Genomic DNA, 14,724 nt, shown 5'->3' with positions numbered 1-14,724 from the left:
TTGATGATGAAGGAAGGCGACTGTAGTCACATTGTCCGAGAGTATCCTGATGTGAGTACCCTGGATTAGGTTGACTGCTGCCCTGAGTGTTTTTTCTACTGCCTTCAGCTCCCTAAAGTTGGAGGATCTGGCACTGATCTCGGGACTCCATCTGCCTTGAAAAGGAGTCCGGGCCACCATGGCTCCCCATCCTCGTAAACTGGAGTCGGTAGTCACTGTGATTAGAGGATCCAAGAAATCCCCCTCCAAAGATTTTGGGTGCTTAACCACCAAGAAAGGGAAGCTTTTACCCAGCCGGGAGTCCTGGTCCGTTTGTTTAGTGAGTCCCTTTGTCTGTCCCATGATTTTAGGATATGATCCTGGAGGGACCTTGAGTGGGCCTGAGCCCATGATACTGACTGGACACAGGCCGTCATTGACCCCAATACAGACATTGCCGTTCTCAATGTTGGATTTTTCTGGTGTCTGAAAATTGAGATCTTGGTTCTGATAGCTGTTTGATGCTCCAATGGAAGAAAGGACATTTGTCTGTTGGAGTCCAGTGAGACACCAAGGAATTTTCTCCTCGACGAGGGAAGAAGTTCCGACTTTTCCAGGTTCGGAACCCAACCTAATGAGCGAAGAGTTTTTAAGGTTATAGAGACATGAAGATTGGGAATCCCCACCAAAGGGGCGACGATCAGCATGTCGTCCAGGTATGGAATTATGCAGACACCTTGTTTTCGGAAGAGTGCAATGACTTCCGCCATAATCTTCGTAAACACCCGAGGTGCTGAAGAGATGCCGAAGGGCAGTACGTTGTACTGGTAGTGTTCTGTTATGTTGTCCCTGGAAATCGCAAAGCGCAGGAACTTCCTGTGGGTCGGATGAATCGGCACGTGGAAGTATGCATCTTTTAGGTCTATAGTTGCCATGACATAATCCTTCCCTATTAAGGGAATAGTTGAACTTATGGACTCCATCTTGAATCGCCTGTATTTGATGTGATGGTTTAGGGATTTCAGGTTGATTATGATGCGTGGGGTCCCTGACGGTTTCCGTATTAGGAAAATTCTTGAGTAGTGACCTGTACCCTCCTGGCCAGGGGGGACCGGAGACACCACTCCGGACTTCAGCAGGTTTTGTAAACCGACTGATAGCAGTTCCCAAGCCCCCCCGAGAGGGAAGGGATGTGACCCTCAGGACCCGAATCTCGAATTCCAATAGAAGACCCCCCTTGATAGTATTGAGGATCCACTGGCAGGAAGAAATTGCCTGCCACTGGGGAAAGAAATCCGAGAGACGCCCCCCTACATGGCCCAAGTCATTGCTTGTCCTGCTGCTGGTGTTGTTGCTGGGGAACAAGGATGTTACGACCCCTGCCGCCCTTAGGATAGCTCCAGCGCCCAGACTTTCCCTTTCCCCTATATTGTGAGGGGTGACTCTGGGAAGGTCGAAAGGGACGTTTTTTAGGTTGTTTCTGTTCAGAAAGGGTTTTCTTCCTGTCCGAGGCCTTCTCCAGGATATCATCCAGTGCTGGCCCGAATACATATTTCCCTTGAAATGGAATGGAACAGAGTTTAATCTTAGAGTTGACATCCCCACTCCATGTTTTGAGCCACAGTGCACGGCGAGCAGTATTGGATAGGACAGCTGCTCTAGCTGCGATCCGGACTGACTCAGCCGAGGCGTCGGCTAAGAAGACTGTGGCTTTTTGAAGGAGAGGGATGGAGTCTAGCAGGTCTGCCCTGGAGGTGCCCTGAAACAGAGGTTCCTCTAGTTGGGCCAGCCACTTGAAGAGGGATCTGGCCACACAAGTCGGTGAAATATTCGTTTTGATAGAGGCAGAAGAGGTTTCGCAAGATTTTTTTAAGGACACTTGACATTTTTCGGTCTAATGGATCCTTCAATTGGGATGAATCCTCAGTGAAGTTTTTCACACTACCCTTGCCACCTGGATGTCCACCTTAGGGACGTCCCAATCAAAATTCTTCACCTTCCAACGGAAATCTATGCTTTAATTCTGAAGGGGTGGTGAGACGATTTTCCGGGGATTCCCATTCCTGTCTGATGAGATCTCTAATGACCTCATGAACAGGAAACCCAGTCTTCTTTTTTGATCTAAGGCCCCTAAACATTTCATCTTGAACGGAACAGGGGACCTCGACTTCCTCCAGCCCCATAGTGCCTCTAACTGCGTCCAGTAATTCTTCTAAGTTGTCCAAGGAAAAATAGTATCTTCCGGTTTCAACTTTTTTGGCAGGCCCTAAGGATGCTATTTCATCCAAATCATCAGAGGCAGAGATACTAACGTCAATAGAGACTACATCTGAGTCTAACTCTTGGATCTTCCTCTTCTTAGGAGGAGAGGGCCTGGAGGATGAGTAGACAGGCAGTGCAGCAAAAGAAGCTTGGACCTCCTGTCTAACTACCTGGACCTCCTGTTTAACAAGAGATCTAAGCTCCTCAATTAGAGAGGGATTTTCTTCTTTAATTATTTTATCTCTACAGGGCCGGCACAACTTCTTCTTGTAAGATGAGGACAATTTTTTAGCGCAGATGCCACATCTACGGGGCTGGTCTTCATCCTTCTTAGAAGCGAAGGCCTTGTCTTCCTAAGAAAGGGGAGAGAAGGGGACCCATGTAACTAGAAAGAGGGGAGATCTAGTGTCATCTAAAGGAGAGGCTAAGAAAACCCCTTAGTGACCACCCAGGTACTACTCACTGTAGCCGAGGGCGTGCTGGGTTCTGCAGATGCAGGGATACTGGATCTGTCACCCTCCATGGTGGAGATAGCCTTACCTTTGGCGTCTTCAGGTGGGTTTTTATAGAAAAAAAAACGTGCCTACCAGCAAGGAACCTCAGTCCCCTCCCCCTTCCAGTTACTTTGGAGGGCCAATCTGTTTCGATATGGGCCTTGCCGGCCCTGGGACGCGCTCAAACCTCAGCGTCCCGGCGTGGAGCATACAGGATGGAAGCAGGACCTGCGGTGACGTCACCCTGGTGTGCGCACGCCCAGACCGCGCCTGCCGGCTCTGGGAGTGCCCATACTGTGCGTCCCAGCGTGGAACGCACAGGCCGGAAGAGACAGGACCTGCGCTGACGTCACTTCCGGTGCGCGCGCGCCCAGAACGCCGGAGGAAGGAGGAGATGCCGGGGAGGTGAAGCAGGCCCCCGGCATGAAAACCACCCGGCTTGCTTTACTCTCTATGGGGCGCAGGAAGCCAGGACGGTCCCTAATGGGAGCAGCATGGAGAGAGGAGGGAGCGCCCCGACCGACCACTGCCCGGCAAGTATATATCTGACACAATGCTGCTTGCCGGCCCGACAGCACTGCAAGACCTCTCCATGCCCCCAAGGGGGACAGGAAAACACTGGGGATTGAAGGTGGGGAGGGGCTTTTAACCTCTCTGTGTTCCTGTCCCCCGATAGGGCGTGGACAACATCCTCCAATGCTGTCGTGGAAGGTGTATTGAGAAATGAAAAATACAACAACTTTGCACCACTCTTAATTCAAGATATCCTAATAGACCACAAACAAACGCTCTGTAGTCTGATCCTGAAGTCATATTACCATCCATCCTGTTCGGCTTACATTTAATAATTTCCTTTGAACAGGACAGATGGATAGTAATATGACTGCATGATCAGACTTCAAGGATTTGTTTGTAGTCTGTTACCATGGAAACATATTGGTTTGTATAGGAACTGTAGTACCCAGAAAAGGAGCTATTTAACAGAATCCCTGCAAAGATGATATATTTTTTAAAAAAAATGCATTGGGACCTAGAACGCATACCTGGGGCCTCGCAGGCCCGCCCTGTTAATTGTTTTCTATTTTCTGCAAGATTACTTTAGTTAGAATTTTGAAACTCTAGGTATTCTTCATGTATATAGTTGTTTGTCATTTTTGTTTGAGTTATTCCACGTTATTTGCACACGGGCCTAAAAGGCCCCAGGTATGTGAAAAAGTAGATTTTTATGGTCATGCGTTCTAGGGTTAAAAGGAAAATGGCTGAAAAGGTTTACGTACCATGTAAGTCTAGCCAGAGTCATGCCTGAACACCAAAACCATAGAAAAAGAATATAGAAAAGACTAGAGGATGAGAAAACACATCATAGATCAGTCATTTAATAGAATATCAGCTATTTACTAAGTAACTTGGCGACTTGCAGAGAACCCCTGTAAGAAAATCTAGGCACAGTGTGAGATAAGCGTGTGACAGGCAGGAGCGTAGACACAAGTCCAGCCGTCACTAACATCTGCAATAAATAGAACTACGTTTTACATGTGCAAATCAGCGAGTGTGTACGAGGCAGAATCCCGCTCCAAACCTACAACTATAGGAAGCATGGAAGCTGCTCCACTATGTGAGACGACTAGTACTACTTCTGGGGTCTCCGGGTGCAGCAGTGTAATACATCCATCTAATGCCTTCCAGCCTCCGTCACATATTTATTCATTCTACCGATCTATTAAAATCACACCTTGCCCCTGGCGCTGGCCATCCAGCACTTAGACATCGGGGGTTATTGATAATATCAAAAATACTTAAGCTCTGCACAACTTGCATTTAATTAATCCCCCATAAATGAAAAAAAAAAATCTATAGTAATAAATCTGCTTCCCTGATGCTGTCCCTTTAAGTGAAGGTGAATTTTTGGATTTAATAACGATAGATGTCAGAAGACCCTTCCAGCTAATTGTTTCCCTGAGGTCTTCCTGGCAGTGTCACTTGCTTTTAGCAGAAGGAGACACAAACACTAACAAATCTGTTTCTCTGGGCACCCCGGGTTACAGGTTAATGCCCTTGGTACGGGGTCTCCAGTAATGAAGCAGAAGCAGCTAGCCTAGATCTATCATATGTGGACAATGCTCCTTCTTATATTGTCCCTTATAGATACGTGCACACACCATACGAGATGTGGAGACTCCTTAGGGTTTGGTTCTGTCCGGTAGGTTAGGCGATCAGGTCCCCCCATCACTTGCTATGGATTATATTGCATCTGTTATTGGCTCCGCCGGTCTCCACATGCTGGGGGGAATAACTACATCTAGGACCGTACAAAGCAGAGGAACCCGAGGGCTGTGGGTGAAGACAGGTCATCTCTCATCCTTTAATCGTCTCAACTGTTTTCTGGTGTCTTGTCTCCAGCGTGCCATCTGACTGTTCGCTGACGGACTTCCATGTCGGCTTCTTCATCCTGTACAGGAGAGTAATAATATTATAATATCCATACAGAACTCATCGGCAGCATTTTACATTCTATAAGGGAGGTGCATGTAACGTATGTAAGTGAGCATGCAATCTGGGCAGAGCGGTGCATCTGCTGCCGGGAGGAGCAGTGATTGACGACCGTCCCACGCCCAACGCTAGGTGTCAGACAGCTGCCCGATCAGCATGCATTTCCATCTGTCCACACATCAGATGGGGCAGGAAACTAGACCAAGACAGATACAGCTCCTTCCCTTCTATCTCTATAAGGTTTACAGCTGAAAGAGTCCTATTGAGCGCGGTTAGACAGCAACATTTCCAGCAGTCAGAACTAATGGAAGCTTAGGCTCTGTGCACACAGCGTTGCTGCCCGCAGTCAGGATGACCGCTATACAACACTACCATCACACAGGATCTAGCTTTTATTTTTGCAGTGTCTCTGTTTGTGTAGGGAGGCGCACCAGACTACCAGTATAGAGGGTAGACATGTTCTTTTTCATACATCTATGCTCCCATTCACTGTCCGCTCAGCATGTAACACTGGGCCGGTTCAAGGGTGACTTTACTGCCCCCTACAGTGGAGTGATACACAGCGACTAAAGGCCCCGTCACACTTAGCGACGCTGCAACGATCCCGACAACGATACGACCTGTCAGGGATCGTTGCTGCGTCGCCATGTGGTCGCTGGTGAGCTGTCAAACAGGCAGGCTCACCAACGATCAGGGGAGCAGCGACATCGTGGAAAGAATCTTTCCACGATGTCCTGCTCCTGGTTACCAGCCTGCTGAAGCAGGAGCAGGCTGGTATCTATGGTAAACATCGGGTTACTAGGGGCACACGCGCTCCTAGTAACCCGTAGTTTATCATGGTTACCACTCTGCTACGGTGAGCGGGAGGTTACCGCTCACTTTAGCAGGCTCGTAACCATGATAAACAGCGGGTTACTAAGTGCGCGTGTGCCCCTAGTAACCCGATGTTTACCATAGTTACCAGCCTGATCGCTGCTCCCGCTAGTCACACACAGCGATGTGTGCTGACCAGCGGGAGGGCAACGACCAAAAAATGGTCCAGGACATTCTGCAGCGATCAGCGACCTCACAGCAGGGGACTGATCGCTGCAAAGTGTCACACATAGCGACATCGCTGGTGAGGTCGCTGTTGCGTCACCAAAACCGTGACACAGCAGCGATCTCGCTAGCGATCTCGCTATGTGAGACGGGGGCTTTACCCCTGTCCTGGATCACTCATCACCCTCACGGTCAAATAGCTGTGGCATCCATGTAGAAAATGATTGTCCAATAATTGATCTTTGGTGCTCCACCAGTAAATGCTACAAACACCTTCAACGTGGTGAGACAGTGAGGGCGAGAAGCGATCCAAGACAGGAGTACGTCGCTGTGTATCTACTGCCCCCTACACTGCAGTAAGTCACCCATGAACCTGCCCAGCTTTTATGGCACACTAGTTTTACTCTGGGCACCGGATAGTTTCTTTTTCATATCTTTATTCCGCTTATTGGAATTGGGCCAAGACCAGCAAACCCCAGTTTCGATTCTCCTTGATCAGAAATAGATTATTAGATTATGTTGGATTGTTAGAAAGGCAATTTGTCCCCTAAATATAATGATCCACGTCCAAGAACATCCCCCATACACCTGGTGAGTGCGTCATTCTACCTAACATCACTCTGGGAGTACAGCCTCAATCTTCTAATTTACGACTGAAGAGTTAATGGGGCTCTTTAGGCCTCTGTCTGGGGACTTGAGGGGCTTATGGTAATGTTAAATTACACGCAGGGGAAAACTTCCAACTTCCATTTTTGGCTAAGTGCAGAAATGCAGTGTGTAGGTGACCTTGCATCAACCTTCATAATAAAACTCCACCAGTGGTGCAGTCATATGTCTGTATGTGTGCGGTATTCAGTACTGTGGAATAATGGACAGTTTTGGCCCATGGACACCTATGAACAATCAATCATGGCCATAAGCATGACAGGAATAGAGCGTATAATATTCACAGAGGAGCGCATGGAGGTGGATTTCTTTTGCTGATCCTTGCACATGTGCACATCCCCTTCATCTACTTACACTATCAGAGACATCATCATTGTTCTGGGTGCTCAGGAAATTGAGATAATCTTCTTTTTTCGAGTCTGAAAGATCTTCCTCTTCATACTCAGTCTGATAATCGGATTCATCTGTAAGAGAAACATTTATTTTACCACGCTGGCCTAAAGGATGCTGGGAAAATCCGAGGGACCCCAGCGGGTCTGTACAATTACAGCCCTACACGTGAGAAGGAGATATTTCCATTAAAGAATGGAGGGACAGGAACCAAAGCTTGTGCAAAGGAGAACAGAAGAGAACAGCTTCATCCAATTATGGGCGGTGTGAGGATAATAGTGTTATACAAGGAGTGGCCCCCGGGACCCTCAGCACATAAAGAATGCAGTGTGTAACGGCTGAAAAGCAAACACGCAGCCTCCAGGAGGAGAAATGGGAGAGATTTACAGGATTCACTGGTATTGCTGGAATCAGCGGCGGCAGGAGGTGGAGGTCGGGGGCGGAAGTGAACAATCCTCACCTGCTCTCCTCATTCCCTCAGCGTGGCGGGGAGATCATAACCTTCCCACTTATTCCTTGCCTCCATGACTTCATTAATAATGGATATCGTAAAACCAATAGTCCCCAATCACTATGGGGATAAGTGACACTGTAATGCTCATACTCAGTATTAACCCTTTCTTGCCTTCTCTGTTTCATCAGACCCTACATATAAAGATCACACAGCTATGGGATAAGTAGCGAGCTTTCCTATACACGTACTTCGGCTTCTTCTGCAGTCTGTGTGACTGATAATTATAATAATTATGTTCTTTGCTCTGTAATAAGGTGTCATGAACGCCGGAGGAACTGTGTAACCCTTGCAGGACCAGGCTCACTATGCAAGAAGGTATACAAATGCTTCCACGTGGGACAAACTGGTATTGAGGTAGTTTCCCCAGGTGTACACAATCATATACCACGTATGTACAGTGCCGGCAAAAAAAAGGTTTACAAATTCAATAAAACCACAAAATCTTAATATTCAAGTGGATTCAAGTGTTTTATTGTGGATATTTTATTACAATTAGTATTTTGTCATGTCACCCTTACATTTTATCACCATCTGCAGTCGTTTAGGCATGGATTCAGCAAGGCTGGCTAAGTATGTGGAGTCCATGTTTACCCACAGTGTCTTCAGCACCTCCTTTAGATTGTTGATGTTGCTGGGTCGTGTCTCTTGAACCTTGTTTTTCATTAAATTCCAGGCATTTTCTATGGGGTTAAGGTCAGGGGAATTACCTGGCCACTCTAAAATGTTAATGTTATGGTCACTGAGAAACTTTCTCACGGCCTTGGCCTTGTGGACAGGGGCTCCATCATGCATAAAGTAATCACACTGATGTATGACCCAAAAAGTAAGCAGGTGTTCTTCCAAAACAGTAATATAATTGTTTGCTTTCATAGTTACATTCTTGGGAAGGAAGTACAAACCTGCCCTGCCCATGCTTCCACTGAATGCACCCCACACCATCACACTGTCAGGGTGTTTAACTGTCTTAACTGTATATTTTGGGTCATACCGTGACACTGTACTCGGACGACACACAACCTTTGAGCCTCCCCTGACCAGCCTGAAAGTGCTCTCATCACTAAACATCACTTTCTTCCACTCTTCAGATGTCCAATCTTGATATTTCTTACAAAATGCAAGCCGTTTCTTCTTCATTGCTGCTGTGAGCAGGGGCTTCTTTGCGGCACGGCAACTTGGTAGACCCCGGTCCTTCTGCAGGCGGTGACGAATTGTCCTAGTTGCGATGTTCTGGAGGAGCGTAGGGTACTTGTTTTTTAGTTCAACGGCAGTTATAGAAGGATGTGACATCACTTCACGCTCCAGAAGCTTATCAGTCCTTGGTGAAGTCTTCTTAGGTGCGCCAGAGCCTGACTTCCTCTGCGGTACCATCCCAGGAGGCAATGATGCCGCCGACCGCTTCAGTTGATAAATTGCTTCTCTTGACACTCCCATATCTCTAGCTACAGCAATCACCGAATCCCCCTTCTCGAGCAGAGTCAAGGCATGGGATTTCTCTTCCATTTTAAGCTTCTTTCGACCCATTGTGGGAGATAATAAAAAACTGAGGGAAATAATAAAAGACTGCCTAGTAGCAAAACTGGCTGAGTTGCACATAACAACCAGAGTGCAGCTTTCGCTTTACCAGAGAAGTGAAAACTGAGCGTTGATTGGTTGATATTTGCAACAAAGCCAGCTTTAATATTAGACAGTTTTTTATTATCTCCCCCATTGTGTACACTTTTAAAAAGTGAAAATATGATGTGGATTTTATATGTAAAGTTTTTTTTATTGCACAAGTGTAAAGATTTTTTTTGCCGGCACTGTATATATGGTAACTGACAGCTACATGGGTCTGCAGAAACCTCAGTGATGGCAAGATGAAAGAGCTGGGCTAGAAGTTTTGCACAGTTCACTGTGCAGTAAAATCCTCCATCTATTCCCCAGTGTGTGCACGGATATGTTGAGAACAATCATTAACCTGTGTCTGACCAGCTCCCAACATCTCTGACAGGCAGCACCTGGAGGGCCACAAGTGAAGGAGCCCATAACACACTCCTATCTACCGGCAGGTTGTTCCAGAGCAGGAGGAGTAGATCGAGGGTGGATATTTGCGTAGGGATAAATTCAGCACCACTTATTGATTGTGATTCCTGCTCGCTCTGGGGTTTATGAGTCTCGGGGGGGAAGCTACTCCATGATTGACAGCTCATACGTACATGCTCATATAGGGCAGCTTGTTAATCACTGAGTGTCTGCGGCATCTATAAACCCAGAGCAAGCAGGGATTTACAGCCATAAATTACAAGTAATAATCATTCCCGATAAACCAACCTATCAGCAATCCATCCATCCACCGGGCTCCTCCTGCGCTACAGTGAATATTATTCAGATTAATAATAATGACATTATTTATTACCCCATTAATTAGATAAACCGGCGCCCATCTAATGCCATCTGAGTGACGCTGCACACCCCGGCTCTTTTCTCTGGACCCATATTCACAGCTCTTGTATGGAAACTTACCGTCCACAACAGCTGCTTTGACAGGTTCTATCCTGGACACTATTTCAGCCAAATCTGTGAAAGAGGCGTTAGGGCAAGTGTTCAGCTGTGGAGAGGAGGACAGCAACAGGTGTCAGAAAAAAAACCTGGCAGACATGGCACCTCGCAGGTTTATTATGTAGTGTTTCCATAGGAAATAAAGGGAAAATCTATGTGCAACATCGCTCCAAGCCATAGACAGCAGCCAGGAAAACAGGGTAGAGTTTTGAGCAGTTTAAGTTATGACTGTAATAATTTTGAACCTCATGTACAAGTTGGATCAGCAGTTACTGTAATGTTACATTGGTATTTTAGCAAAGTATCATGTATAGGAGGCTACACAGACAAATGTGTTCCCTTCTGTTCTTAAAAACAAGTGCAATTAGGATTTAGGAAAAAAGAGATGGGAAAAATACCACATGGCTCCTATAGCACAATAAATCATCCCCGTGTGGCGAGTGCTCAGCTACACTAGAACAATCTGTATAAGACTGAGTGACCGGCGCTGAGGCCGTAGGTGGCTGCAATCATGACATTTTGTCTCTACACTGAGGTCTCTGTGTACCAGTCACCCCCTGCAGTGACGGTATCGATGAGAAAAGCTTTAACTTTACTTTTACCTTGTAAGCAATCACATTCAGAAACCTGAGAAATGTCACAGATTTAATGAAATCAAGTCAATGGGGTTGAATTTCTACCACATCCTGCTCTCCTGTAAATGGGGCATCGATCTGCACTGAACTCTGCAATTAGGTTTCCTTATTTTTTTATTTCAGTTTGGAGCGGTCACACACTGTGCCATAAAGGAAGCGAAAAGTCACCGTAAGACAAACATCCCACACTGCAGGTGATCCGAGAGCTGTAACAATACTACTGCCTCCCTATGTACAAGAATATAACTACTATAATACTGCTCCTATGTACAAGAATATAACTACTATAATACTGCTCCTATGTACAAGATTATAACTACTATAATACTGCTCCCTATGTACAAGAATATAACTACTATAATACTGCTCCTATGTACAAGAATATAACTACTATAATACTGCCCCCTATGTACAAGAATATAACTACTATAATACTGCTCCTATGTACAAGAATATAACTACTATAATACTGCCCCTATGGACAAGAATATAACTACTATAATACTGCCCCCTATGTACAAGAATATAACTACTATAATACTGTCCCCTATGTACAAGAATATAACTACTATAATACTGCTCCCTATGTACAAGAATATAACTACTATAATACTGCTCCCTATGTACAAGAATATAACTACTATAATACTGCTCCTATGTACAAGAATATAACTACTATAATACTGCCCCCTATGTACAAGAATATAACTACTATAATACTGCTCATATGTACAAGAATATAACTACTATAATACTGCTCCTATGTACAAGAATATAACTACTATAATACTGCCTCCTATGTACAAGAATAAAACTACTATAATACTGCTCCCTATATACAAGAATATGACTACTATAATACTGCCCCCTATGTACAAGAACATAACTACTATAATACTGCTCCTATGTGCAGGAATATAACTACTATAATACTGTCCCTATGTACAAGAATATAACTACTATAATACTGCCCCTATGTACAAGAATATAACTACTATAATACTGACCACTATGTACAAGAATATGACAACTATAATACTGCCCCCTATGTACAAGAATATTACTACTATAATACTGCTCCTATGTACAAGAATATAACTACTATAATACTGCTCCCTATATACAAGAATAGGACTACTATAATACTGACCCCTATGTACAAGAATATAACTACTATAATACTGCTCCTATGTGCAGGAATATAACTACTATAATACTACCCCTATGTACAAGAATATAACTACTATAATACTGCCCCCTATGTACAAGAATATAACTACTATAATACTGCTCCTATGTACAAGAATAGATCTACTATAATACTGCCCTCTATGTACAAGAATATAACTACTATAATACTGCCCCCTATGTACAAGAATATATCTACTATAATACTGCCCCCTATGTACAAGAATATAACTACTATAATACTATCCCCTATGTACAAGAATATATCTACTATAATACTGCTCCTATGTACAAGAATATATCTACTATAATACTGCCCCCTATGTACAAGAATATAACTACTATAATACTATCCCCTATGTACAAGAATATATCTACTATAATACTGCTCCTATGTACAAGAATATAACTACTATAATACTGCCTTCTATGTACAAGAATATAACTACTATAATACTGCCCCTATGTACAAGAATATAACTACTATAATACTGTCCCCTATGTACAAGAATATAACTACTATAATACTGCCCCCTATGTACAAGAATATAACTACTATAATACTGCCTCCCTATGTACAAGAATATTACTATAATACTGCCCCCTATGTACAAGAATATAACTACTATAATACTGCCTCCCTATGTACAAGAATATAACTACTATAATACTGCCCCCTATGTACAAGAATATAACTACTATAATACTGCGGCTATGTACAAGAATATAACTACTATAATATTGCCCCTATGTACAAGAATATAACTACTATAGTACTGTCCCCTATGTACAAGAATATAACTACTATAATACTGCCCCCTATGTACAAGAATATATCTACTATAATACTGCCCCCTATGTACAAGAATATAACTACTATAATACTGCTCCTATGTACAAGAATATAACTACTATAATACTGCCCCTATGTACAAGAATATAACTACTATAATACTGCCCCTATGTACAAGAATATAACTACTATAATACTGCCCCCTATGTACAAGAATATAACTACTATAATACTGCCCCTATGTACAAGAATATAACTACTATAATACTGTCCCCTATGTACAAGAATATAACTACTATAATACTGCCCCCTATGTACAAGAATATGACTACTATAATACTACCCCTATGTACAAGAATATAACTACTATAATACTGCCCCCTATGTACAAGAATATAACTACTATAATACTGCTCCTATGTACAAGAATAGATCTACTATAATACTGCCCTCTATGTACAAGAATATAACTACTATAATACTGCCCCCTATGTACAAGAATATATCTACTATAATACTGCCCCCTATGTACAAGAATATAACTACTATAATACTATCCCCTATGTACAAGAATATATCTACTATAATACTGCTCCTATGTACAAGAATATAACTACTATAATACTGCCTTCTATGTACAAGAATATAACTACTATAATACTGCCCCTATGTACAAGAATATAACTACTATAATACTGTCCCCTATGTACAAGAATATAACTACTATAATACTGCCCCCTATGTACAAGAATATAACTACTATAATACTGCCTCCCTATGTACAAGAATATTACTATAATACTGCCCCCTATGTACAAGAATATAACTACTATAATACTGCCTCCCTATGTACAAGAATATAACTACTATAATACTGCCCCCTATGTACAAGAATATAACTACTATAATACTGCGGCTATGTACAAGAATATAACTACTATAATATTGCCCCTATGTACAAGAATATAACTACTATAGTACCGTCCCCTATGTACAAGAATATAACTACTATAATACTGCCCCCTATGTACAAGAATATATCTACTATAATACTGCCCCCTATGTACAAGAATATAACTACTATAATACTGCTCCTATGTACAAGAATATAACTACTATAATACTGCCCCTATGTACAAGAATATAACTACTATAATACTGCCCCTATGTACAAGAATATAACTACTATAATACTGCCCCCTATGTACAAGAATATAACTACTATAATACTGCCCCTATGTACAAGAATATAACTACTATAATACTGTCCCCTATGTACAAGAATATAACTACTATAATACTGCCCCCTATGTACAAGAATATATCTACTATAATACTGTCCCCTATGTACAAGAGTATAACTACTATAATACTGCCCCTTATGTACAAGAATATATCTACTATAATACTGCCCCCTATGTACAAGAATATAACTACTATAATACTGCTCCTATGTACAAGAATATAACTACTATAATACTGCCTCCTATGTACAAGAATATAACGACTATAATACTGCCCCCTATGTACAAGAATATAACTACTATAATACTGCCCCCTATGTACAAGAATATAACTACTATGATACTGCCCCTTATGTACAAGAATATAACTACTATAATACTGCCCTTTATGTACAATAATATAACTACTATAATGCTGCCCCCTATGTACAAGAATATAACTACAATACTGTCCTGTATGTACAAGAATATAACTACTATAATACTTCTCCTA

General features: G+C 43.1%; 1 protein-coding gene across 7 annotated transcripts in view; it reads right to left on the bottom strand.

The window, feature by feature from the left end:
• Positions 1-4,091: 4,091 nt before the first annotated feature.
• The window catches only part of PNPLA7 (patatin like domain 7, lysophospholipase), a 153,382-nt gene continuing 142,749 nt past the window's right edge, over positions 4,092-14,724 (bottom strand). For all 7 annotated transcript variants that reach the window (XM_073640575.1, XM_073640574.1, XM_073640572.1 and 4 more), the window contains 3 exons: positions 10,336-10,420; positions 7,284-7,393; positions 4,092-5,184 (listed from right to left, as the gene is read on the bottom strand). In XM_073640575.1, the coding sequence (XP_073496676.1) occupies positions 5,107-5,184; positions 7,284-7,393; positions 10,336-10,420 (273 nt within the window). In that variant the 3' untranslated portion in view covers positions 4,092-5,106. The remainder of the gene's footprint in view (positions 5,185-7,283; positions 7,394-10,335; positions 10,421-14,724) is intronic.

Source organism: Phyllobates terribilis, unplaced genomic scaffold, assembly GCF_046119375.1.
Source record: "Phyllobates terribilis strain yellow unplaced genomic scaffold, ASM4611937v1 Scaffold_7__3_contigs__length_470593459, whole genome shotgun sequence".
NCBI classification, from domain to species: Eukaryota; Metazoa; Chordata; class Amphibia; order Anura; family Dendrobatidae; genus Phyllobates; species Phyllobates terribilis.
The sequence above is the reverse complement of the archived record's forward strand: the minus strand, read 5'-3'. Positions and strand labels throughout refer to the sequence as shown.